The sequence below is a fragment of the Mobula hypostoma genome, chromosome 30, assembly GCF_963921235.1.
Source record: "Mobula hypostoma chromosome 30, sMobHyp1.1, whole genome shotgun sequence".
NCBI classification, from domain to species: domain Eukaryota; kingdom Metazoa; phylum Chordata; class Chondrichthyes; order Myliobatiformes; family Myliobatidae; genus Mobula; species Mobula hypostoma.
This window is the reverse complement of record NC_086126.1, coordinates 11,300,663-11,327,642: the sequence shown is the minus strand read 5'-3', so window position 1 is coordinate 11,327,642 and position 26,980 is coordinate 11,300,663. Positions and strand designations below refer to the sequence as shown.

At 51.5% G+C, this 26,980-nt stretch overlaps 1 protein-coding gene across 6 annotated transcripts in view; it reads left to right on the top strand.

Moving 5' to 3' along the window:
- The window catches only part of sipa1 (signal-induced proliferation-associated 1), a 145,583-nt gene that overhangs the window by 85,041 nt on the left and 33,562 nt on the right, over positions 1–26,980 (top strand). For 5 of the 6 annotated variants that reach the window (XM_063036513.1, XM_063036514.1, XM_063036515.1 and 2 more), the window contains exons 9-14: positions 8,867–9,141; positions 13,464–13,667; positions 17,422–17,533; positions 21,847–22,024; positions 25,113–25,202; positions 26,618–26,684. In XM_063036513.1, the coding sequence (XP_062892583.1) occupies positions 8,867–9,141; positions 13,464–13,667; positions 17,422–17,533; positions 21,847–22,024; positions 25,113–25,202; positions 26,618–26,684 (926 nt within the window). The remainder of the gene's footprint in view (positions 1–8,866; positions 9,142–13,463; positions 13,668–17,421; positions 17,534–21,846; positions 22,025–25,112; positions 25,203–26,617; positions 26,685–26,980) is intronic. The other variant, XM_063036516.1, reaches the window with a different exon arrangement.

Below are 26,980 nucleotides of genomic sequence, written 5' to 3'. Positions count from 1 at the left end.
CCAGGTATTTGTAATCCTCCACCACGTCCACACTGACCCCCTGGATGGAAACTGGGGTCACCGTTACCTTAGCTCTCCTCAGGTCTACCACCAGCTCCTTAGTCTTTTTCACATTAAGCTGCAGATAATTCTGCTCACACCATGTGAGAAAGTTTCCTACCGTGGGCCCTGTACTGTACAGCCCTGTTATTGTTGTTGTACACAAAAAGTACACAAAAAAAAATAGCTGCTGTTAACCTATCTCCCCCGCCTTGTGGTGGGGAAGGCTGGGAAATGCCTGGTGTCTGTGTGGAATTTGCTCGTTCTCCTTTTTGACTGGGCTTTCCCCAGAGCTCAAAGGTCAGAATAAAACCCTTGAATGTTGGAGGGCCTTGACAGAGTGGATTGGACGTGGGGAGGTTGTTTCCTACGGAGGGAGAGCACACAGCCTCAGGATAGAGGCCCGACCTTTCAGAATGGGGATGAGGAGGGGATTTCTTTAGCCAGAGAGTGGTGGAACTGTGGGAATTTGTTGCCACTGGTGGTTGTGGAGGCCAGGTCTTTAAGGCAGAGGTTGATAGATTCCTGATTGGTCAGGGCATGAAGGGATATGGGGAGAAGACAGGAGATTGGGGCTGAGAGGAAAAATGGATCTGCCATGATCAAATGCGGAACAGACTCAATGGGCCAAATGGCCTAATTCTGCTCTTATATCTTATGGTCTCCAGATTTATTATCGAAGTACATATTATATGTCACCATATACAATTGTGAGATACATTTTCTTGCGGGCGTACTCAGCAAATCCAAGAAACATTATAAGGCATCCGTTAGTCTTGCGAGAACCATGGATCTGCGCCTGGAAAGTCTTCACACTGGGCAAGGTTGTATGGAAGACCAGCTGTTGCCCATGCTGCAAGTCTCCCCTCTCCACGCCACCGATGTTGTCCAAGGGAAGGGCATTAGGACCCATACAGCTTGGCACCGGTGTCGTCGCAGAGCACTGTGTGATTAAGTGCCTTGCTCAAGGACACAACACGCTGCCTCGGCTGGGGCTCGAACTCACGACCTTCAGGTCGCGAGTCCAATGCCTTAACCACTTGGCCACGTGCCCACAAGAAACATTATAGAATCAATGAAAGATTGGGCGTTCATCCAGAGTGCTAAAGACAATGAACTGTGCAAGTGCACAATAAATAATAAGAATAAATAAGCAATAAATATTGAGAATGTGAGATGAAGAGTCCTTAAAGTGAGATCATTGGTTATGGGAACATCTCAATAGATGGGCAAGTGAGTGTAGTTATGTTCAGTTAGGTGGTAACTGTTCCTGAACCTGGTGGTACGAGTCCTGAGGCTCCTGTACCTTCTAACCTGATGGCAGCAGTGAGAAGAGAGCATGGCCTGGGTGGTGGGGGTCTCTGATGATGGACGCTGCTTTCCTACGACAGCGTTTCGTGCTCAGTGGTGGGGAGGGCTTTACCTGTGATAGACTGGGCCAAATCCAATACTTTTTGGAGGATTTTCAGTTCAGGGGCATCTGGTGTTCCCATCCATACTAGATCACGGTGCCAGTCAATATACTCTCCACCACACATCTGTAGAAGTTTGTCAAAGTTTCAGACATCGTGCCGAATCTCCGCAGACTGCTCAGGAAGTAGAGAGGCTCTGCTGCTTTCTGACCTCTCGTGCCTCTCTCTCTTCCAGTCCCGACGAAGGGTCTCGGCCCGGAACGTCGACCGTTTGTTCATTTCCACGGGTGCTGCCTGGCCTGCTGGGTTCCTCCAGCATTTTTGTCTGTGTTGCTCCGGACTTCCAGCGTCTGCAGGTTTTCTCCTGTTTGTCACCCGGAGGGAGACCCGCGTGGTCGCGGGGAGAGCGTGCAGACTCTTCGCGGGCGGCGGCGGGAATTGGAGTGCGGGAGGAAAGCAGAGCACGCAGGGAAACAGGCGCATTCCACGGTGGGGGGAGGAGGGGCGCGCCGATATTGAACCCTGAACTGGGTGGGCCTGAGCTGTGATGGTGGCGTGCTGACCGCTACGCTACCGTGGCCCCCGATACGGTCTCCCCATTCCGCAGCTGTTGACCGGGGTACGGGGAGACCAGAGGCAAGACCACCCCACAGAATTTGCTGCTAATGGATGCTTGGTACTTGGTGGGGCAAGGGTGTGGGAGGGGGGTCAGTTTCCATTTTGTACTGCTCCTTGCCCTTACATGCACCAAAGAAAAGCCGCGTGTTTGCCAAAACCCGCCACGCCGCCCCTTTAAAATACCACACTGTCCCTTTAAGACACATGCATAGACACATCGGTGATGTGTACGCAGTGATGGTGGGGTGGGTGGATTGGTGGAGGCGTTGTTCGTCCTGATGGAGGAAGAGGCTGTTTTTTGAGTCTGGCGGTCCCGGCGTGGGGGCTGTGTAGCCTCTTCCCCGCGGGGAGTGAGGCAAACAGTCCACGGGTGGGTGGGATCCTTCACGACACCCCAGGCCCTTCTCCTGTGTACGTGTCCTCGACGGCGGCTAGGCTGGTGCTGGTGACTGTGCTGGGCAGTTCTAACTGCCCCGCTGTCGAGCTCTATGAAATAACTAGGAGCAAAATCAGCTTGGGTGTCCAGGAACGGTGAAACGCCGCGGCCGTAACATCAAAACAGCGAGCTGTTGGCCTCCCCTCTTGCTGTGGCGAGGGCAATATCTATCTCTCTATCTATCTCTCTACCTCCCTCTCTCTATCACTCTCCATCTCCATTTGTCTCTCCATCTGTCTCTCCATCTATCTCCCTCTCCCCCCTCCCCTCTCCCCTCTCCCCTCTCCCCTCTCCCTCCACCCCTCTCCCTCCTCCCTTCTCCCTCCTCCCTCTCCCTCCTCCCTTCTCCCTCCTCCCTCTCCCTTCTCCCTCTCCCTGCTCCCTCACCCTCTCCCCTCTCCCTCCCCCTCTTCCCCCCCTCTCCCCCTCCCCTCTTCCCCCCCTCTCCCCCTCCCCTCTTCCCCCCTCCCCCTCTCCTCCTCTCCCCTCTCCCCCTCTCCCCTCTCCCCTCTCCCCCTCTCCCCTCTCCCCCTCTCCCCTCTCCCCTCTCCCCCTCTCCCCCTCTCCCCTCTCCCCCTCTCCCCTCTCCCCCTCTCCCCTCTCCCCTCTCCCCTCTCCCCTCTCCCCTCTCCCCCTCTCCCCCTCTCCCCCTCTCCCCCTCTCCCCCTCTCCCCCTCTCCCCCTCTCCCCCTCTCCCTCTCTCCCCTCTCCCTCTCCCTCTCTCCCCTCCCCACTCTCCCCATCTCCTCCCTTCCCCCTCCCCCTTCCCCCTCTCCCCTTCTCCCTCTCTCCCCTCTCCCCCTCTCCCTCTCTCCCCTCTCCTTCTCTCCCCTCTCCCTCTCTCCCACCCTCCCCCTCTCCCCCTCCCTCGCTACTGAGCCTGTCGAGGGGTCGAAGTGTTTGGGACAGACAGTAGTTTCAATGGACTCTCGATCATGGTGTGGCGGGGGGACACGAATGCTTTTGCTGAAGTAAGTGGCTGGGGAGGGGGGGACTTTTGGGGCTCTGACATTTCTATCACTCATCCTTTGGGGCTCCGTGGGACGTCTGAGAAGAGTAAGACTTTCAGGTTGTATTCTGTACACGTTCTCCGATATTTAATTGAACCATTGCACAGCGACAGTTCTATAAAATTATGGAACCTTTCCCCACGCAAAGGCAGTCGAGTGCAACGTTAATGAATTATTTTAAGTTTGCCAACAGCAGGCTTTCCCTCCTTGCAATGTGCAGCTGTAGCAGTGACTAACAGACCGGCGTGAATTGTGCACACGGGCCTGACTATGGTGTCCTGTTCCTGTGTCTGAATTCTGAGAAGTGTGACTTAGTGCTTCAATGATAGGAAACGTCTGCCTGCCAGCGGGATTTTTAATTACGGGCTATAAATCGTCAGGGATATAGCGTCTTAAATTGAAACCGTGACCTTACCACAACCTCTGCTTCCTAATGGCTTCACCCACGACGTCATCACAGGAAGCTGTAACGCACTGTGACATTGCCCAGTCACGGAGGGCCGTGGATTACACCAGCCAGTCCGACCAAGGCTTTGGTAGTCAGCCAGAGCTACGCAGACAAAGTGTTGGCGGGGGGGGGGAGCTCGGCAGGGCAGACGGGAAATGAGTAGTCGCTTCAGGCCCGCGATCCTCCGTCACGACTTCCCAAGGCATCGACCGTTCACTTCCACCCCCCCCCCGCCATAGATGCTGCCTGGCCTGCTGAGCGCTTACATCTGACTTAACTACAGTGGTCAGAGTTCAATTCCCACCACTGTCTCTACAGAGTTTGTTTCCTCTTGGTGCCTCCGTAAAGATGTACAGATGGGCGTGCTACGTTGTCGCGGCTTTCTCCGGCACAACTCATACGTTTCTTTGACGTATCGTTGCTCCTCTCCGCGCCTTGCAATTCCTTTAGCATTTGTCTGCGATTATTTTTACGAAGGAAGGAGCCGAACCCGGGACCGCTCGCCTCGAAATGCGGATACCGCTACACCACCAGCCGGCTCTCTGGTGTATAGTGAGATAGAAAGCTAATCTTTTAAAATATTTTTTGACACAGACTTCTGTGTGTGTGTGTGTGTGTGTGTGTGTGTGTGTGTGTCAGTTGCTCCAGATTTCCAGCATCTGCAGGCTCTCTGGTGTCCCAGTAATCAGTGGTCTTGTTTCTTGAAGAACATTATCCCCTCGTCCAAGTTCTCAGCTCATAGTCTGATACACAGGAGGACTAGGACTCCAGGAAATGTGAATGCTCCCCCTCTAACGCGGCAGACGCCAGAAACCCGAAATAAAATCAGGGAACGCCGGAAGTACTCCGGTCAGCCCGCCCCTGTGGGAAAAGGAAACGGTCCCGGTTTAAGGTGGCGCTCCTGAAGTTGTGCGAGAGCCCACTGGTAGTTCAGAAAGCAAGAGATACGGCCGAAAACTTCACCGACGACACCTTCGCTGAGGTAAATCGTGGTCGACTATCACAGCAATGAAGAGGGAAACGGAGGCGGAGCCGGTGTACCGCAAGGCCGGAGCGCGACGTGGTCAAGACTCTCGCCGGCGGAGTTGGTGCCGCCGGGGCGGGCGATTTGGAGAGGAGTCGAGTCGGAAGGGCTTCGACGCCCGTCCGCCTAACCCGGGCGCGGGGCTGCATCGCCCCGTGCGCCGAGCCGATTTGGTGAGACTGAGAACAGGCTGCGCCAGGGGTCCGGCTCCCCGGAGCAAGGCGGTGCCCGGCGCTCGGACAATCTAGACGGCGGTCCAGGTGAATCTGCATACAGGAAACCTGGCTGAGGGGTGCCACGACGATAAATGGAGATGGAGATGGACAGCCAGATGGAGGAGAAGGAAACTGGAGCTCCGTGAGCCAGTCCGTATCGTGGGATCAGCGGTGGAGAGAGTAGGCAATGTTAAATTTCTTGTTATTATCATTTAAGGGGACCTGTCCTGAGCCCTGAATGTACAATTACAAAGAAAGCACAGCATCGCCTCTTCTTTCTTAGAGGTGTGCTAAGATTCGGCGTGACGTCCAAAACTTTGACAAACTTCGACAGACGTGTGGTGGAGTGTATATGGACTGGCTGCATCACAGCCCTTGAACGGAAAATTCTACACAAAGAAGTGGATATGGCCCAGTCCCATCTCAGGTCGAGCCCTCCCCACCGTAGGAGAGCAGCATCCATCATCAGAGACCCCCACCACCCAGGTCATGCTCTCTTCCCATTGCTGTCATCAGGAAGAAGGTATGGGGGGCCTCAGAACTCGCACCACTAGATTCAGGAACAACCATCAAGCTCTTGAACCAGTGTGGATAACTTCACTCGTCCCATCACTGAACTGTTCCCACAAACTTTCAAGGCCTCTTCACCTCATATTCTGGATATTTGATGGAGGACTTTGCCAAATGGTGCAAGCTGAATCATCTGCAGCTCAACGTCAGTAAGACAAAGGAGACGGTGATGGACTTTAGCAAGATTAAGCCTGCACTGCTCCCTGTTACTATTGATGGTGAGGACCTGCAAGTACCTGGGGGGTGCACCTGGATGACAGACTTGAGGGGAGCACCAACACAGGGGCTGTGTACAGGAAGGGCCAGAGTCACCTCTACTTCCTGAGGAGACTGAGATCCTTTGGAGTACACAGGCCTCTCCTTCACTTGTTCTACCAGTCTGTTGTCACCAGTACAATCTTCTATGCGGTGGTGTGCTGGGGCAATGGCATCAACACGGGTGATGCCAACAGGCTCGATAAACTGATTATACAGGCTTGGCTCTGTTATAGGAGTCAAACTGGACACAATGGAGGCTGCGGTAGAACAAAGGACCCTCCAGAAAACCCTGGCAATTCCGGAAAATGTCTCTCACCCTCTGCATGCCTCCTTGGCTGAACAGAGGAGCACTTTTAGTAACAGACTGAGACAACTGCACTGCTCCAAAGAGCGCGATGTGAGGTCATTCTTACCCTCGGCCATTAGGCTCTATAATGAGTCAACCTACAGCGGGGGAAGTGATGACCCCCTCCTGTTAGAGGTAACTTATTTTTTATTCTTTCTACTTCTCTTCCAATATTTGTATATCCGTGCATTTGTAATGCTACAGTGACACTGTAATTTCCTCTGGGATCAATAAAGTATCTCCATTTATTGCTCACTTATTTATTATGATTATCAAGATTGGACTCATAATCCACTTGAGAACCCATAAGCAGATCAACAGAACGAAGCCCATCGTCCTCGACTTCGAGGGATAGCCACGACGGATTATCATTTATTTATTTTCTTTCTTTTTGTATTTACACAGTTTATTGTGTTTTGCACACGGTTGATTGATCGATTCTATTATGGTCATTGCATTTATTGTGTATGCCCACAAGAAAATGAATCTCAGGGTTGTATATGGCGACATATATGTACTTTGTTAATAAATTTGCTTTAAACTTTGTTGCTCGCCCTTACCCTGTGAATGCAAGTTCCACAAAAGTTTCTCCCATGTTCCCTATAGGACTGATTGGTGACTTCTGTATTTATGGTGTCCAGTTTTGCTCAGCCTGCTTTTTACCCTGGTAGAGTGCCGATCAGTACAGCGCTGTACAGGGCCGGTAGTTATCGCCAATCGGGGTTCAATCCTGTAAGGAGCGTGTACGCTCTCCCCGTGACCGCGTGGGTTTCCTCCGGGTGCTCTGGTTTCCTCCCACAGTCCGAAGGCGTACCGGTTGGTGTGAGCTAGTTGTGTTGGCGGCACTCGCGGGCTGCCCCCCCCCCCAGCACGCCCTCGGCCTGTGTCGGTCGTTGACGCTAAGCGGCACATTTCACTGTATGTTTCGATGTACACGTGACCGATAAAACTCACCTTTAATCTTTGCCCTCGCCCTGTCAAATCTTATGTCTTTCATCAGGAATAAAATTGTTCTCGTCACTGACCCGTGGCTGGAAGGCCAAGAACTGCGCGGGCAGGGGGTTGATTTTGTGATAAGGAATTGGCCAGTTGGCTAGCGGGAAGGAAGGCCATGCTCCCTTCTCGCTGCTGCCGTTAGGTAGAAGGTACAGGAGCCTCAGGACTCACACTACCAGGTTTTAGAATGGTTACTACCCCTCAACCATCAGGCTCTTGAACAAAAGGGGATAACTACACTCATCTATTGAGATATTCCCACAACCAATGATCTCACTTTACGGACTCTTTATCTCATGCTCTCATTATTTATTGCTATTTATTTATATTTGCATTTGCACAGTTTGCTGTCTTCTGCACTCTGGTTGATCTTTCATTAATTCTGTTTACAGTTACTATTATAAGACCATAAGATATAGGAGGAGAAGTAGGCCATTCGGCCCATTGAGTCTGCTCCGCCGTTCAATAATGGGCTGATCCAATTCTTCCAGTCATCCCCACTCCCCTGCCTTCTCCCCTTTGATGCCCTGGCTAATCAAGAACCTATCTATCTCTGCCTTAAGTGCACCCAATGACTTGGCCTCTTGGCCTCCACAGCCGCCTGTGGCAACAAATTCCACAGATTTACCAGCCTCTGACTAAAATAATCTCCTACCGCATCGCTGTTCTAAATGGGCGTCCTTCAATCCTGAAGTTGTGCCCTCTTGTCCTAGACTCCCCTACCACGGGAAATAGTTAAAGTTAAAGTCTGTCCTGACCTTGTGGCCCATCAAGCTGGTGCTCGTGCCGGTTTCTGTGGCGTGAAGTGACTGAGAGTACAAGACTCCCCTCTGGATAGCACGCCAGTCTATCGCGAGGTTAACCCCCAGCATTTGCCGGTACCCATTTTCAGCTGGGTGGACTGGAGCAGTGTGTGGTTAGGTGCCTTGCTCAAGGACACAACACGCTGCCTCGGCCGAGACTCGAACCCACGACCTTCAGATCGCAAGCCCAACGCCCTAACCACTTGGCCACGCGCCACACACCACGGGAAATAACTTTTCTGTTCAGGCCTTTTAACATTCGGAATGTTTCTATGAGATCCCCCCGCCCATTCTCCTGAACTCCGGGGAATACAACCCAATCTAATTCTGTAGATTGGCGGAGTATGCCTGCAGGAAAAAGAATCTCTGGGTTGTATGTGGTGACATGCATGTCCTCTGGTAAATTTTCCTTTGAACTTTGAGATAAACTTTGATTCTTTCCTCGAAGGGTTATGAATTTTTGTAATTCTCACTCAAGATAAAGCTATAGATTTTTGAGCAGAGAGGAAGGCAGGCGACATGGGATTGGATGAGAAGGCATGATCTGGTTGACTGGCAGAATAATCTTGAGGGGCTGAATGGCTTCCCACTGTTCGCTGGGCTGCATCTGCGTATATGTGTGTGTGTGTGTGTGTGTGTGTGCGTGCGTAGGCGTTGCACTTTCCTGACTCTCTGCCTGTTTCCGCGACAGATCGTGACAACTGGGTGCGAGACGGACGACCTCATCCTACGCCGTAACAGCGTGCACCACCTGGGGTTCCAGTCCAACAGCGAGGGGATCGTCACCCACGTGGAGGAGAACGGCTACGCCCACATGCTGGGCCTGAAGCTGTTTAGCCGGCTGGTCAGGATCTGCGAGAGGCCGGTGGTGTTGCTGTCGTACAAGGACAGGACCGAGCTCCTGAGGAAGGCCGACCACGTGAAGATAACCGTCATCCCCCCGGACAGCAAGGGCAAGCCCAGAATGTACGTGTTTCCGAAGGGGTGGTGGGGCGATGACTTTGCTTGGCCTAAGAACCAACCTTATAACTAAAGGTTAACCTCCAGGTTGAGTCGGTGGTGAAGAAGGCGAACGCCATGTTGGCATTCATTTCTAGAGGTAACGAATATAAGAGCGGGGACGTGATGTTGAGGCTCTGTCGGGCACTCGTGAGACCACACTTGAGAGTATTGTGTGCAGTTTTGGGCTCCTTATTTTAGAAAGGATATACGGACAGTGGAGAGGGTTCAGAGAAAATTCACGAGAGTGATTCCAGGAATGAAAGGGTTACCGTATGAGGAACGTCTGGCAGCTCCCGGGCTGTATTCCCTGGAGTTCAGGAGAATTGGGGGGGGTGGATTTCACAGAAACATTCTGAATGTTAAACAGATTAGATATGGCAAAGTTATTTCCCATGGTAGGGGAGTCTAGGACAAGAGGGCATGACTTCAAGATTGAAGGACGTCCATTTAGAACTGAGATGCGGAGAAATTACTTTAGTCAGAGGGTGGTAAATCTGTGGAATTTGTTGCCACGAGCAGCTGTGGAGGCCAAGTCATTGGGTGCATTTAAGGCAGAGATAGATAGGTTCTTGATTAGCCGGGGCATCAAGGGGCATGGGGAGAAGGCAGGGGAGTGGGGATGACCTGAAGAATTGGATCAGCCCATGATTGAATAACGGAGCAGACTCGATGGGCCGAATGGCCTACTTCTCCTATATCTTATGGTCTTATGGGGAGGAAGGCGAATGTTTCTGGGCCAAGGTCTATCGGAGTGACCTGAAACCTTGGATTTTACACCACCCCCTCACCTTCATTGGAACCTGCTGAATATTGGAAGGAGACGGTGCCGAGCCTTTATAAGACACTAGTCAGGCTGCACTTGGAGTATCATCAACGGTTAGGGCCCCACATCTCATGAAGGATGTGTTGTCATTGGAGAGAGTCCAGAGGAGGTTCACAAGGATGATCCAGGAATGAAGGGGTTAACATACGAGGAGCGTTTGGCAGCTTTGGGCCTGTACTCACTGGAATTTAGAAGAATGCGGAGGGATCTCATTAAAACCCACTGAATGTTGAAAGGACTAGACAGGGTGGATGTGGAGAGGATGTTTCCTGTGGTGGGGGTATCCAGAACACAGCCTCAAAATTGGGGGGTGACCCTTTGGAACAGAGGTCAGGAGGAATTTTTTAGCCAGAGAGTAGTGAATCTGTGGAACGCTCTGTCACAGGCTGCGGTGGAGGCCAATCCTGTGGGTATATTTAAGGTGGCAGTTGATCGTTTCCAGATCGGACAGGGCATCAAAGGACATGGCGAGAAGGCAGGGGTATGGAGTTGAGCGGGATCCGGGATCAGCCATGATGGAATGGCGGAGCAGACACGATGGGCTGAATGGCCTGATTCTGCTCCTATGTCTTATGGTCCAGATAGAGTAGACTTGGAGAGGGTGTTCTCCATAGCGAGGAGCTCTAAGGACCAGAGGGCATAACCATCAGGTGGAATTTGTTCAGCCAGATCCTGGTGAGTCTGAGGAATTCGTCGCCACAGGTGGCTGTGCAGGCCGAGTCACTGGGTGCACATAAAGTGGAGGTTGACACTTGGTTAGTACGGGTGTCAAAGGTCAATGCTCCGGGCTCCAGGATGCTCCCCGCGCCCATCGCGGGCAGCCTGCGGCGTCCTCGTTCGGTGTGCCCTGGCACGTTATCACAGTCTGCGGAACGTGGAGGGGAGAGTGAGGGGTCGTGGGAGTCGGGGAGGGGGCGGGGGAACTTCTCCTCAGGAAGGCAGTGGAGGCAGTCGGGGGGAGGACATGCAGGGGTTTCGGAGTGAGGGTGGGGGACAGAGGGGGTGACGGGGAGGGGGAGGGGCGGGTGAAGAGAGGTTATCGGGGCGGACGGAGTGGGAGGTGGACGGGGGAGAGGTGAGGGGAAGGGCAGGGGGAATTATCTTCAGTGCCCTAGAGTCACAGATGTAGAAAGGTACAGCACGAATTGGCCCATCTAGTCCGTGCCAAAACCATTTAACCTGCCCACTCCCGTCGGCCTGCGCCAAGACCATCACCCTCCGTACCCCTCCCAACCACGTACCCGTCCAGACTTCTCTCAAATGTTGAAATCGAGCTCGCGTGCATCACTTGTGCTGGCAGTTCGTTCCACACTCTCACCACCCTCCGAGTGAAGATGTTTTCCCTCATGTTCCCCTTAAACTTTTCACCTTTCACCCTTAACCTCTGGTTGTAGTCCCACCCCACCTCAGTGGAAAAAGCCTGCTTGTATTTACCCCATCGACACCCCTCTATCAAGTCTTCCTTCAGTCGTCTCCATTCCCAGGAATAAAGTCCTAACCTGTTCAATCTTTCCTCATAACTCAGGTCCTCCAGACCTGGCAACATCCTTGTAAATTTTCTCTGTACTCTTTCAACCTTATTTACATCTTACCTGTAGGTAGGTGACCAAAACCGGACACAATACTCCAAATTAGGCCTCGCCAACATAAGACCATAAGGTACAGGAGCAGAAGCAGGCCATTCGGCCCATCCAGACTGCTCCGCCATTCAATCATGAGCTGATCCAATTCTTCCAGTCATCCCCACTCCCCTGCCTTCTCCCCATACCCTTTGATGCCCTGGCTAATCAAGAACCTATCTATCTCTGCCTTAAATGTACCCAATGACTTGGCCTCCACAGCCGCTCGTGGAAACAAATTCCACAGATTTACCACCCTCTGACCAAAGTGACTTTTTTGCATCTCATTTCTAAATGGACATCCTTCAATCCTGAAGTCATGCCCTCTTGTCCTAGAATCCTCTACCATGGGAAATAACTTTACCATATCTAATCTGTTCAGGCTTTTTAACATTTGGAATGTTTCTATGAGATCCCCACCTCATTCTCCTGAACCCCAGGGAATACTGCCAAATGTTCCTCATACGGTAACCCTTTCATTCCTGGAATCATTCTCATGACTCCTCTCTGAACCCTCTCCAATGTCGGTATATCCTTTCTAAAATAAGGAGCCCAAAACTGCAAACATCCTTACAATTTCAACATAACACAGAAACATAGAAAACCTACAGCACAATACAGGCCCTTCAGCCCACAAAGCTGTACCAAACATGTCCTTACCTTAGAACTACCTAGTGCTACCTATAGCCCTCTATTTTACTAAGCTCCATGTACCCATCCAGGATCTCTTAAAAGACCCTGTCATTTCCACCTCCACCACCGTCGCCGGCAGCCCATTCCACACACTCACCACTCAATGCATAAAAAAACTTACCCCTGTTATCTCCTCTGTACCTGCTTCCAAGCACCTTAAAACTGTGCCCTCTCACGCTAGCCATTTCAGCCCTGGGGAAAAGCCTCTGACTATCCACACGATCAATGCCTCTCATCATCTTACACACCTCTATCAGGTCACCTCTCATCCTCCGTCGCTCCAAGGAGAAAAGGCCAAGTTCACTCAACCTATTCTCATAAGGCATGCTCTCCAATCCAGGCAACATCCTTGTAAATCTCTTCTGCACCCTTCCTATGGTTTCCACGTCCTTCCTGTAGTGAGGCGACCAGAACTGAGCACAGTACTCCAAGTGGGGTCTGACCTGGGTCCTATATAGCTGCAACATTACCTCTCGGCCCATCTCCTGTACTCAATACTTTGATTTATGAAGGCCAATGTGCCGAAAGCTTTCTTTACGACCCTGTCTACCTGTGACACCACTTTCAACTGCCCTGGGGCCTGTATTTATCCTGTGACTAGCGGCATTATTGCTGATCTGGCGGTGGGATCTTGCAGAGCACGAATTGGTGGCTGTGTTTCACCAAAATGGAAGCCAAAGAGCTGGGATGAACTCAGAAGTCAGAAAACACAGTTAACGCTGACTAGAGCAAATCTGCAGATGCTGGAAATCCGAGGAACACGCACAAGACTCCCGTGGGCGGGCCAGGAAAAAGAGCAAACAGTCAACGTTTTGGGCCAGTCACACCGAAGGGTTTCAGCCCTGAAACGTCGACTGTTCTCTTCTCCTGCACGCTGCCTGGCCTGCTGAGTTCCTCCAGCGTTTTGTGTGTGTGTTAACACTGAGCAGATCTGGCAACTTTTGCCAGTACAAGGTCTCAGGCGTGAAACGGTTTCTGTTTCTCTCTCCGCGGGCGCTGCCCGACCTGCTGAGTGTTTCGGTATTTCCTGATTTTACTCCAAACTCCAGTGAAGGGGTCGGGGGTGATGTGGGTTGGGGGGGGGGCACTTCAGTCCGATCTGAGGCAGCTGGAGGAACGACGTCAACCCGGGTTCCCTTCTCCTCCCTCAGGAGCTTCTCCGAGCTGTACAGGAAGTCGATCGAGGAGACCGAGCGCAAGTCCGACCGGGCGCCGGACACGGGCCTGGCGCCGCCCTGCCTGTCGCTGCTGAGGATGTCCTCGCTGCAGGAGACGAAGAGCACCGGCCTGCAGGGGCCCCAGAGCCCCACCGTGCGGAGCTGCTCCCTGGAGATGAGAGTGGCCCAGGGCCAAAGGTATTGCTCGGGCTGCGAAGGGGAGGTGGGCGGGGGGGGGGGTGTGGCGGAGGTCATGAGGAACGTGGGGAAAGCCACGTGCGCGGGAGCAACAGGAGGCTAACCAAATGGGCTAGCGCAATGTGGGCTGAAACACAAAGGGGTGGGGAGCTCAGAATCAGATGCAGAATCCAGTTTAATATCACCGGCATATGTCGTCAACCTTGTTAACTTTGTGGCAGCAGTACAGTGCAATACAGGATAAATAAATATAGAGGAAAAAAATTACAATGAATATATACCCCAAGTGGGCACGTGGCCAAGTGGTTAAGGCATTGGACTAGCGACCAGAAGGTCGTGAGTTCGAACCCCAGCCGAGGCAACGTGTTGTGTCCTTGAGCAAGGCACTTAACCACACATTGCTCTGCGACGACACCGGTGCCAAGCTGTACGGGTCCTAATGCCCTTCCCTTGGACAACATTGGTGGCATGGAGAGGGGAGACTTGCAGCATGGGCATCTGCCGGTCTTCCATACAACCTTGCCCAGGCCTGCGCCCTGGAGAGTGAAGACTTTCCAGGCGGAGATCCATGGTCTCGCAAGACTAACGGATGCCTTTATTATTTATATACCCCAAGTGCTCAACGTGGAAACTCCACATGGAAAGCGTCAAAGATCAGAATCAGAATCAGGTTTACTTTCGCCGACATAAGCCATGAAATTTGTTGTTCTGTGGCAGCAGGCGTAACAAATTGCTGTTGGTTGCAAAAGAAAAAGTGATTGTGTTGGGGGGGAAAAGAGGGACGTGGTGAGGTAGTGTTCATGACTTCGTGGACCATTCAGAAATATGATGGCAGAGGGGAGCAGAGCTGTACCTGAATAGGTGAGAGGGCAGGTGGGTGCCTGAGTGAGGTGTGCATTAAGTAAGAAGCTGGGAGGCGATAGGTGGAAGAGGTTAAGGGTTGAAGAAGGAGGAATCTGATTTCAGATGACAGTGGACTGGGGGAGAACGGGAAGGAGGAGAGGGCACCGGGGGAGGTGATGGGCAGGTGTGGTACTTAAGAGACGAGGAGGGGGAGAAGGTACCAAAAGTTGGAGAATTCCATGTTTTACTTCTGAGGTTCTTGCTAGCCAGAAAACGTTAGGGACTGCAGCCAGGGCAGATGGCTGGAGCGAAGATGCGAGTTCTCTGAATGGCCTGCTGCTTCTGTCTGTCGATGAAAGGAACTCTGACACTGGGTCACAAATGATCAAAAGTGACAGGGCTAAATGTAGGGTGATATATATAGGCATCCGTGAGTCTCGTGAGACCATGGATTTGCGCCTTGGAAGGTTTCCAGGGCACAGGCCTGAGCAAGGTTGTGTGGAAGACCGGCAGTTGCCCATGCTGCAAGTCTCCCCTCTCTACGCCACCGATGTTGTCCAAGGGAAGGGCATTAGGACCCATACAGTTTGGCACCGGTGTTGTCACAGAGCAATGTGTGGTTAAGTGCCTTGCTCAAGGACACACATGCTGCCTCAGCCAAGGCTCGAACTAGTGACCTTCAGATCACTAGACCAACACCTTAACCACTTGGCCACGCGCCAACTGTAGGGGGATACATGTAAACTGTCAAATGAGACGATGTTTGTCCGAGCCAGGGTGTAGAGCACAGTAGTACACATAACACACAATAATTTAGGAAAGTCGGGATGAAATCTAGAGATGGATTATGCATAAATAAATATTGTAAAGTATGCAAAAGATTAACCGGTGACACTTCGAATGCGATGCGGCAGGGAGTTCAGAAGCCTGATGGACTGAGGGAAGAAACTGTTCCCCATCCTGACCGTTCTTGTCTTTGTGCATCGAGTCTCCTGCCTGATGGTAGAAAGTCAAAGAGGATGCTGCATGGATGGGTGGGATCCTTGATAATACTGAGGGCCCTGCGTACGCAGCGCTCCTGATAAACGTCCCCGATGGACGGTAGGGAGACCCCTATGATCCTCTCGGCCGTTCTCACAGTCCTTTGTAGGGACTTCCAGCCCGATGCTCGGCTGCTCCCAGACCAGATGGAGATGCAACTTGTTGGGACACTGTCCATGGTGCTCCTGTAAAATGCAGGTGGGTGGGGGGGAGCCTCGCTGGCCTCAATCTCCTCAGAAGGTGGGGGCGCTGATGTGCCCTTTTGTTCAGGGAGGTGACGTTGAGGGACCAGGTGAGGTCGCCTGTGATGTGAACTCCCAGGAGCAGACAGAGAGGTTTAAAGAGTTAATTCCGGAGTCGAAGGTCCAGGCCGGTTGGTATCAGTCAGCGATGTGGCGGAGTGATCAGATCTGAGGGTGGTGAAGAGGCAGGAGGTGCAGAGGTCTCTATGTGGCTGAAACAGGGGGATTTGGAAAGGAGGATTTATAATGGAGGCATTGATGAACCAGGAGCCGAGCACAGGGGGAATTCACAGGAAATGAGAGAAAATCTGTTGATTAGATTAGATTCTGAGGACACGCAGTCCTCTTTCATTGTCATTTAGTAGTGCATGCATTAAGAAATGATACAAGAAAATCTGCTGACGTTGGAAATCCGAGCAACGCACACAAAATGCTGGCGGGACTCAGCAGGCCAGGCAGCATCCAGGGGAAAAAAGTACAGTCGACGTTTCAGGACTGGAGAACAAAAAGATGAGGAGTCAAAGTTAGAAGGTGGTGGGGTGGAGGGGTGAAGAGACACAAGCTGATAGGTGAAACCGGGAGTCGGGGAGGGATGAAGTAAAGAGCTGGGAAGTTGATCAGTGAAGGAGATAGGGCTGGAGAAGGGGTAGTCTGACAGGAGAGCACCAGAGGGAGGTGCTGGGCAGGGAAGGAGATGAGTTGAGAGAGGGAAACAGGAATGGGAAATGGTGAAGGAGAGGGGGGGTGCAATTACCAGAAGTTTGAGAAATCAATGTTCATGCCATCAGGTTGGAGGCTACACAAACGGAATATGAGGTGTTGCTCCTCCAACCTGAGTGTGGCCTCGTCGCGACAGTAGAGGAGGCCATGGACTGACATATGGGAACGGGAAGTGGAATTAAAATGGGTGGCCACCGGGAGATCTGGTGTGGGTTAGGGCATGGGGCAGAGTTCAATAAGTAAACAAGATTTGAAAGAGTACGGAGAGAATTGACAATGTTGCCGGGTCTGAGTTATAAGGAAAGATCGAACAGGTTAGGACTTCATTCCTTGGAATGTAGAAGATCGAAAAGGAGATCTGATAGAGGTATACAAAATTATGAGGGGTATAGATAGGGTAAATGCAAGCAGGCTTTTTCCACTGAGGTTGGGTGGAACCACAACCAGGGGTCATGGGTTAAGGGTGAAAGGTGAAGAGTCTAAGGGGAACACGAGGGGAAACTTCTCCACTCAGAGGGTGGTGAGAGCGTGGAGCGAGCTGCCAGCGCAAGTGGTGGATGTGAGCCCGATTTCAACATTTGAGAGAAGTTTGGACGGGTACAGGGATGGTAGGGGTTCGGAGGGCGATGGTCCCGGTGTAGGTCGATGGGAAGAGGCAGTTTTAATGGATTAGCATGGACTAGATGGGCCGAAGGGCCGGTTTCTTTTCTATGACCGTGAGTTTTAAGCTAATGAAGGTTGCAGAGTGCGGGGCCAGCCAAGTGAACAGTCAGTCCCGGAAGAATAGATGAGCATCTCAGCGGCGGTTACCCCTGGGGTGGGGGAGAACGCGGATTGGGCCCTTGGTAACGTGTGACGAGGGAGCTTAGTTTTCGAGCCCCAATCTTCCGCCTCTTCTGCCCGCTCAGGAACGAGAGGGACGCCTGCTCCAGGGCGCTGAAGACATCGACCCCCGACGTCATTCCGGCTGTGAACCCCCTGTCTCCCGGAGGCCAGGACTTCGATTCCGTCGACGCCCAGGTCAGTAACTCACCTAAGCTGGGGGCAGAGTTCTTAGCCTGTGACGTGCAGGGGCCGACCTCCTGCCCCTGATTTCGGACACTTTTCAGAGTAGCTCAGAGTTAAAATCGGAAGCCCTACCGGCACCAAGGACCACGGGTACCTGGCTGGAAACCCCACTAACCTCTGAACCCTTGCTTTCGAAAGGGTCGTTTGCATAATAAATATATATATATATATATAAATAAATAAATATATATATATATATATTAAAAAAAAAACCCAAATCCTGAGATTACTTGGAGTGTTTACTTGTTCGGATTGTTAAACTGTGAAGTTACCGCATATCATATCTCGCTGCCGAGCCTCCGAGCGGGGATGTTCGGAAGAAGACGGTGATGTTGTAGACATTAATACCAAGCCGGGCGTTGGTACGCTATCACACCCAAGTTCTGTCTGTTGGTGTCACTGCGAACGACTTACCCACGGTACATCTCAGTCCTGCTTGCTCGTGTCTCTCGCTACTACCCAGGGATTTGAACTTAAAGGGTGCACTGAAAATTCACTTCATCAAAGTCTACCAAACAAACTGCTCCATTCAAAAAAAAACCCCTTCGCTGTGTGGTGATAAATTTGTTCGAAACGAGGGTGCTTTGAAGCCTTCTGTGAACTGTTTTGTACTTTTTTTTTGGTTTTAACTATTGTACTCTGATGTTTGCTGTGTTCCACTAATTGTATATACAACTCAAGATTGTAAATAAAACTCGTTAATAGTTTTAGTTCATACCCATTGATTTTACAGTGTGGTATTTTTTTTTTGGATAGGGAAGTGAGGCGGACAATTTTTGTTTTTGGATGTGAATACAATTGGGACAGGGGTTGGGCCCCGACATAAAGCAAGAACTATTGTGATTAACATTTGCCAGAATGGGCGGGAGTCGTGTGGGGCTTGTTTCAATAAACTTCTTTTTAAAAAAAAACAACCTGTTAAATAAATATGAGATATTGTCAGCAAACGTGACTTTTTAATGGGGGGGGTGGAGGTTTTCTAAGATTTTTAAAAACGCTCCTCTGATTTTCCGCACTTGCCTGTGTGAATCTAACCCAGAAAGTACCTGTGCGAATCTAACCCAGATAGTACTTGTGCTGGATACTGTCCCGGTCTCGGCCACAAACCAAGTCAGTTCCCTCTCAAAACTCGCCACAACAAGCCAGGAAACTAAATGTCTTTTTTTAAATTTTTGTGAATAAAATAAAACCCCTTCTCATTTCTGGCATTACATGGAACTGGCCCGCAATCGAACTAGTTCTGCTTTGGTGTAGCTTTCTCGCCAATCCCTGCACAAGAGTTGTACCAGACCCTCATAAACCACCCGGCCGGTGTGTGACCCGTTATTTAAAAAAAAAGCCCCATTCTGCCCCACAGTCATGCCGATTTCTTGTAAGCACCTTTTGAAAATGTGTATTTGTTACCCACCGAGAGCGTATTCCAGGCTGAATGTACTCTGCCCCCCATGTTACTGTATTTAACAGATTTCAAATGGTGAACCATAAAATCAAATCCTTGCTCTGTCACAGAATCAAGTCAAGTTATTGTCATTAAAAAAATATAATGTATATAGAAACGAGAGGACCAGATAGCACAGGTAACACACGATAACTTATGAAAATAAAAATAAAATCTACGGATAAAGCACGCATAGTTAACAAACTAAAGTGCATAAGTTAAATATTCAAACAACAGGAATTCTGCAGATGCTGGAAATTCAAGCAACACACATCAAAGTTGCTGCCTGGCCTGCTGCGTTCACCAGCAACTTTGATGTGTGTTGCTTAAGTTAAATATTGTCAGGTACCTAACAGATTAACCAGTCACATTTCCAATGCGATGTGACAGGGAGTTCAGAAACCTCAAGGCCTGAGGGAAGACATCGTTCCCCATCCTGAGCGTTCTTGTCTTTGGGCATCGGAGTCTCCTGCCCGATGGATGGATTGGGGGTGGGGTGATCCTTATTAATACTAAGCGCCCCTAAATACCAGACAGCTTACAGAACCCCCAGATAAATAGGCCGGGCTTTTGAAGCTGATTGGAGTTTTAAAAAGTTTTCGCATCACCTTCTTCCAAAATCTCAGTTTCACCCAGAAATCGAAATTGCAGAGGATGTTTCAAACGAGCGATTACCACATTGATTTTTTTTTGTAAAAAAAGACCTCATCCTTGTTTTCAAATCCCTCCATCGCTTCGCCCTCCTGCACATCTCTTGATCTCCACCGCTCTTAACGCTGCTAGCCGTGCCTTTTAGCCCCCCTGGCCGTGAGCTCTAACGGTTTATCTTGGCTGCTCTCACGCCTTTTGTCTTTCTCTCTCTCAGCCCACTTCGCTAACCAAGCCTTTTTGATCAGCTGATCTAACGCTTCCTCGGGTCGGATTTTATTAGGGACGGTGCTCGGTAAAGCACTCTGGGGATATTTTCCTCCGTTACAGGCAGACCGTAGATGCCGAGAAGAAAGCGACGTGGCTGGTTTACGGTGTGTAAATTTGCAATAACTGAAATTTGAAACGGAGTCAGATTTTCAGGTGGGACCCATGTATTGTAGAAGACGTCCTAAGTGGCTGCAACAGCCCTCCCCCCCGGTCCGATAATCATTTCTGTCATATTTTCTACAACGAGCGACAGAAAATGGAGGGGACGGCATTTCGCGTACCTCGGAGGCAGGTCAGAAATAAAGGTTTAATCTTTAAAACAAATTACCTCAAAGAGATTTTTATTTTGCTTAAATGTGACATTTACTGTTGTGTTTCAGAAGGGGAGATGACAATAGTTTTGATATTTTTTGGGGGGGTGGGGAGAGGCTTCACTATTAATAAGTGTGAGTGTCATTGGGCTGGTGACGCCCCTCTCCGGGCCAGACCCACAGCTCATGTCCTCCGGTTGGCTGGCCACCGGTCTCGAACTCGTGGCCGCTGTAGTTCATCCCGCCCTGGCCGGTGACTTCGTCGACGAGGTCCTCCGCTCAGTTCCAAACACCCCCACGCACCTCCCGTCGTTTAGCCCGCCTGCCGAGGCGCTGTACCGGGGCGTGCCGCTAGGAGGCAGACGTGAGCGGTTTAGGAGACGGATGAGGCGCTACCCTCTATCCAGAGACCCCCACGGGATCCGCAACTCTTCATAAACCTGCCACAGTTGTCCTGGCAGACGTTAGTTGTTTTCCAGTAATTAGCAAGACTCATTTTACTAATTTTTTTTGGGGGGGGGGTTCTTCCAGTGTTCTGCTGGAACTGAGCACGGCCCTCCCCCCACCCCATCTCTCCGTCTGCTGCCGCACTGTGATCCAGGCGCGCTGCGCGAAAACGCAACTGGGTCACGGAGCGTGACTCCGACTCCCGGGCATCAGAGGGGTTTCGGAGACTCGGGGTGGGGGGCAAGTGCGGCGGGGACGCGTGGAGAAACGCGGGGCCGCGGGTTAGCTTGTTGCGGCGGATAAGTTTGACAGGAGAGAGGGAGTAGGGGAGACCCGAACTGGGGGGTGGTGGGGGGGGGGAGGAGTAGAAGGTGTCCAGCAGACAATTCAGAAGAAACATCTTCGACCAGAGAGAGGGGTGGGGTGGGGGTGAGAATGTGGAATTTGCCCACAGAGCGAGCGATGAGCAGAATTATGGTTACGGACCTCGGAAAAATTCACGAGGGAGAGGAAGAACAAGAGAGGTAAAAAGGACGGGGTGAGCGGTTTGTGACCTTTGGACTGAATAACTTCTCCATTCTGTGCTATAAACGCTGTCTCTATACACAGACTTAACTTTCTACATGTTGTTCAAAGTTTGCCTATGGTCTATTCATCCTAAACATCGCTTTGAGCACATTAGAATATTGGTCTGTGTATACTTTGATCCTCTCCGCCATTTGCACTGTCCACATTATGCCTGACTACTGAGTGCCGGTTTCTGTATAGAGCCTCACCCCGGATTCCATCGCGTTCCCCAGTGTGACTGTCCGGCCCAGGAGACGGTGGGGGTTTGAAATGCAGGGTCTATAATCCCTGACACTGGAACACCGTGCTGCGGGAGAGGTGCAGCCTTCCTGGGGGGAGGTGGGAGACGTGGAGCCGGGAATCCCTTCTGCTCTCGGGTGGATGGTTATTTAAAAAAAAAATCCCAAGCAGGCGAGTAGTGTTCTTGGCCGTCATTCCCTCCTCAATCGACGGGTGCTTCCGACTGCCAAGGTGTTGTCACACGCCCGACGGCTCGCTGAGGTAGCCCAGACGACTCGCCCTGTGCCGGAGGCCGCCGAGGGCTGTATCTTTGACGGCTCTGCACGCTTCTATTCCTGATCTAGGTTGCTGCTCTCCCGTCCCCTCTCTCTGGGACGGCTCTGGAGGAGACTGGCCCCGGTTATCCCGGCACCTGTGACCCCGCGCTCGTGGACCCCCAGCAGGCTCCCCGGAGTGACGCCTCGGTGATCTATTCGCTCGCTGGCCCGAGCCAAAACCCGCCGGGCGGCGACAAAATGCATGGTAACGGCTGACTGGGGGGTGTGGGGTGTGGGGGGGGGATATGCGTGATGGGAAGGATGTTTGACGTGTGTGCAAAACGGACAATGCAATGAAACTGAGTTCAAGGTAATGCTTCAGTTCTTATAAAACCCTGGACAGACCACACTGGTCAGTTCTGGCCGCCTCAGCCCTATCGGGAGGATGTGGACGCTTTAGAGAGGGTGCAGAGGAGGTTCACCAGGATGCTGCCTGGATTAGAGAGCGTGTCTTACGAGGAGAGGCTGAGCGAGGGAAGGGTCTTCTCTTTGGTTTGAAGGAGGATGAGAGGTACAAGACGATATTGAAATTACGACACACCTGGATAGCAGTAACAGGATCGGTCCGAGTCAGCATGGATTTACGAAGGGGAAATTGTGCTTGACTAATCTTCTGGAATTTTTTGAGAATGTAACTATGAAAATGGACAAGGGAGAGCCAGTGGATGTCGTGTGCCTGGACTTTCAGGAAACCTCTGATAAAGTCCCACATAGGAGATTAATGGGCAAAATTAGGGCACATGGTATTGGGGGCAGAGTACTGACATGGATTGAAAATTGGCTGGCTGACAGAAAACAAAGAGTAGCGATTAACGGGTCCCTTTCGGAATGGCAGGCGGTGACCCAGTGGGGTTCCGCAGAGTTCAGTGCTGGGACCGCAGCTGTTTACAATATATATTAATGATTTAGATGAGGGAATTAAAAGTAACATTAGCAAATTTGCCGATGACACAAAGCTGGGTGGCAGTGTGAAATGTGAGGAGGATGTTATGAGAATGCAGGGTGACTTGGACGGGCTGGGTGAGTGGGCAGATGCAGTTTAATGTGGATAAATGTGAGGTTATCCACTTTGGTGGTAAGAACAGGAAGGCAGATTATTATCTAAACAGAGTCAAGTTAGGAAAAGGGGAAGCACAACGAGATCTAGATGTTCTTGTACATCAGTCACTGAAAGCAAGTATGCAGGTACAGCAGGCAGTGAAGAAAACTAATGGCATGCTGGCCTTCATAACAAGGGGAGTTGAGTATAGGAGCAAAGAGACCCTTCTGCAGTTGTACAGGGCCCTGGTGAGACCACACCTGGAGTACTGTGTACAGTTTTGGTCTCCAAATTTGAGGAAGGACATTCTTGCTATTGAGGGAGCGCAGCGTAGGTTCAGAAGGTTAATTCCCGGGATGGCGGGACTGTCATATGTCGAAAGATTGGAGCGACTGGGCTTGTATACACTGGAATTTAGAAGGCTGAGAGGGGATCTTATTGAAACATATAAGATTATTAAGGGGTTGGACACGCTGAAGGCAGGACGCATGTTCCCGCTGATGGGTGAGTCCAGAACCAGAGGCCACAGTTTAAGAATAAGGGATAGGCCATTTAGAACGGAGTTGAGGAAAAACTTTTTCACCCAGAGAGTGGTGGATATATGGAATGCTCTGCCCCAGAAGGCAGTGGAGGCCAAGTCTCTGGATGCTTTCAAAAAAGAGATGGATAGAGCTCTTAAAGATAGCGGAATCAAAGGTTTTGGGGATAAGGCAGGAAATGGATACTGATTGTGGATGATCAGCCATGATCACAGTGAATGGTGGCGCTGGCTCGAAGGGCCGAATGGCCTACTCCTGCACCTATTGTCTATTGTCTATTGATATGAGACAGAGATCAGGTGGGTGGCCGGAGATCTTAAGCAACACACACACACACAAATCTGGAGGAACTCAACAGGTCGGGCAGCTTCTCAGAAAAGAGTCGACGTTTTGGGCCGAGACCCTTCAGCAGGACTGGAGGGGGGAAAAAAAGCTGAGGAGTGGACTTAAAGGGTAGGGGGAGGGGAGAGAGGAAAACACGAGGTGATAGGTGAAACCTGGATTGGGGGGGGTGGGGATGAAGTTATAAGCTGGGAAGTTGATTGGTGAAAGAGACAGAAGGCCACGGAAGAAAGGAAAAAAGCGGGGAGGAGCACTGGAGGGAGGCGATGGGCGGGCAAGGAGATACAGTGAGAGAGGGGAAAGAGGATGGGGAATGGGAGGAAAGTATGGGGAGGGGGGGAATGTCAGAGGTAAGATTTTTTTTTACATAGCGAGTGGTGGGTGCGTGGAACGTGCTGCCGGGGGTGCTGCTGAAGACAGGTACATAAGGGAGATTTAAGAGGACTCCTAGATGGATGGTGGAAAAATGGAGGGCCGTGTGGGAGGGAGGGGTTAGATCGATCCTAGAGTGGGTTAAAGGGTTAGCACAGCGTGATGGGCCGAAGGGCCTGTAATGTTTTATCTTCTGGTTACTCAGTTAGCTTGAGTGCAATGTGCAATCTCGTCCCTCCCCGCGGCTGAAAGGCCTGACAGTGTCTCGGACGTTATTTGGGACCCTGACCGGAGGCACAAGACTGTAAGATGCAGGAGCAGAAGTAGGCCATTCAGCCCATCGAGTCTGCTCCGCCGTTCCATCGTGGCTGATCCCGGATCCCGCTCAATCCCATACACCTGCCTTCTCGCCACATCCTTTGATGCCCTGACCGATCAGGAATCGATCAACTTCCGCCTTAAATATACCCATGGGCTTGGCCCCCACCGCAGTCTGTGGCAGAACGTTGCTCTCTGGCTTGAAAAAAAATCCTATTTACCTCTGTTTTGAGGCCCTCAACTTTGAGGCTGTGCCCTCCAATTCTGGACAAACTCCCCCCCCCCCGCCCACCACCACCATAGGAGACATCCTCTTCACGGCCACCCTATCTAGTCCTTTCAACATTCGAGAGGCAAGGGCAGCGAGATTGGAGGCGATGAATTTAGTCAGGGAGAAAAAGTATGTAACGAAATTGGGATTGAACCCGAGAATTATAAAGATGCCAGGAAATAACTAAAAAGGGAATTAGGAAACGGGGGTGGCACGAAACGTCCTTGGCAAGGAGGATTAAGGTGAACCCCAAGGCATCAGGAGCAAGAGGGTAACTAGGGAGAGAGTAGGACCACTCGAGGGTAAAGAGGAGGGGCATGAAGAGGAAAGAATTTTTCCAATAAAGTTTGTGCCTTTCCCCCTCTCCCCCCCACAATGGATCGTGGTCATTCCGTCTCCTGGTCTCTTTCAGATACATCCGATACTTCCAACTTCCAGTGGCAGTCACTGGCAGACATTGCGTCATACTGTGAAAAGCTTGTGCAGTCTCTCTCCTTGGACGGTGAGTAACTGCTCGCAGCAGGACCCCCCCCCCCACCCCCCCCCGGTGGCCAGGGGGTGAGTCCCGGGAGGGTGACGAGCGCCAGGTGGCAGAATCGGGCGAGGGTCTGTCGACGGGCACCTTAACCCCTCGAGGTGAAAGGCAGAGGCCCAACGGGTCCGGAACAGAATCAGTTTGTTATCACTGATATAGATCATCAAAGTTGTAGTTTTGTGGCAGTGATACAGTGCAGTACATAAAATATACTACAAATTGCAATGAGACATAGAATATTGCATATATAACATATACTATATATTAATATGTTGGCGCGTGGCCAAGTGGTTAAGGCATCGGTCTAGTGACCTGAAGGTCGCTAGTTCGAGCCTGGGCTGAGGCAGCGTGTTGTGTCCTTGAGCAAGGCACTTAATCACACATTGCTCTGCGACGACACCGGTGCCAAGCTGTATGGGTCCTAGTGCCCTTCCCTTGGACAACATTGGTGTCGTGGAGAGGGGAGACTTGCAGCATGGGCAACTGCCGGTCTTCCATACAACCTTGCCCAGGCCTATGCCCTGGAAACCTTCCAAGGAGCAAACCCATGGTCTCACGAGTCTAACGGATGCCTACATATATTAATATGTACAGTAATAATATACTTACTACCCATTACACGCTGGCGTTTCGGGCAGCAATGAAGGCCCTCCATCTGAGGGCTTCCTTCATCATGTCAGTAGCTTCCTCTCGGTATTCCTTATTGTCAGTCATGCAAGTCCTGGGTGGAGACTCAGGAATACGGTCACACTCAGACGTAGAAGGATTCTTCATTGCTGTTTCTGTAACAGTTTTGTCTGACCAATCAGGGTTGTTAGCCCTGAACCTGGAGGACCGATGGACCACTCTTAGTCTGACCTCTACCCTTTGACCTGTTTGGCACGGGTGACCCTACCAAGAGCCAAAGCACAAGGCCCCCGACCTCTCCAGGTCGTTGAGACAGGTCATTGGAACAGTCTTCACCAGAGGGACACGCAAAGGTGCACCAAACCCCAACGGCGCCCTCATCCCATAAATAAAGAAGAGGTCAGCGTGCGTGGCCGTGGAGCCCCTGTCTCGAGGTCACTGACCTTGCCGCCTACCCCGTGGCCCTGACCCACGCGGCTCTCCCACTGGAGCTCCGTGTCACTGATCTCTGCTCTGCTACCCAAGGTTATTGACCCCCGGGTTCCCACCGGCCAAATAAGCGCAAACCCACGTGTTTCAATTTCTGCAGCAATCTTGTCTGATCGGTTCGTAGCACTTGCCATGTCCCCAGGCATAGACAGGCCGGCAACCCCCGTACCAGTTCCTGGCCCCCCCCTCCCCCAGCAGGCGCCCAGTCCGCGGGGTCAAGAGGCCGAATATTGAGTGTCAATCAGTCTTTGTTCTCCTGCCTCCAGAAGAGATGACCTCGGAGGAAGCCTGGGCTGACGGTGCCCTTGAGCCAAAGGACGAGAGCCAATCGAGGTGAGTCGCTTGTGATCTCCATCAGCGCTGGGGGCATTGATAACACGAGGGATTCTGGGGACAATTGGGCAACGCGCACCACGTTCTGGAGGAACTCAGCGCCTCTGGCGAGGTGGGGGAGGGGGGTTAACAGTCCTGTGTTCTGGTGGAGGGAGGCTCGGGGTGCTGGGATGTGTGGCCACACTCGCGGGCGGCCCCCCGGCACATCCCTCGGCTGCGTGGGCTGTCAGCGCAAACGACACACGTCTCACATGGTGCGTTTCGACGCGCGCTTCCTAAGTCAGTCTGACTACAGT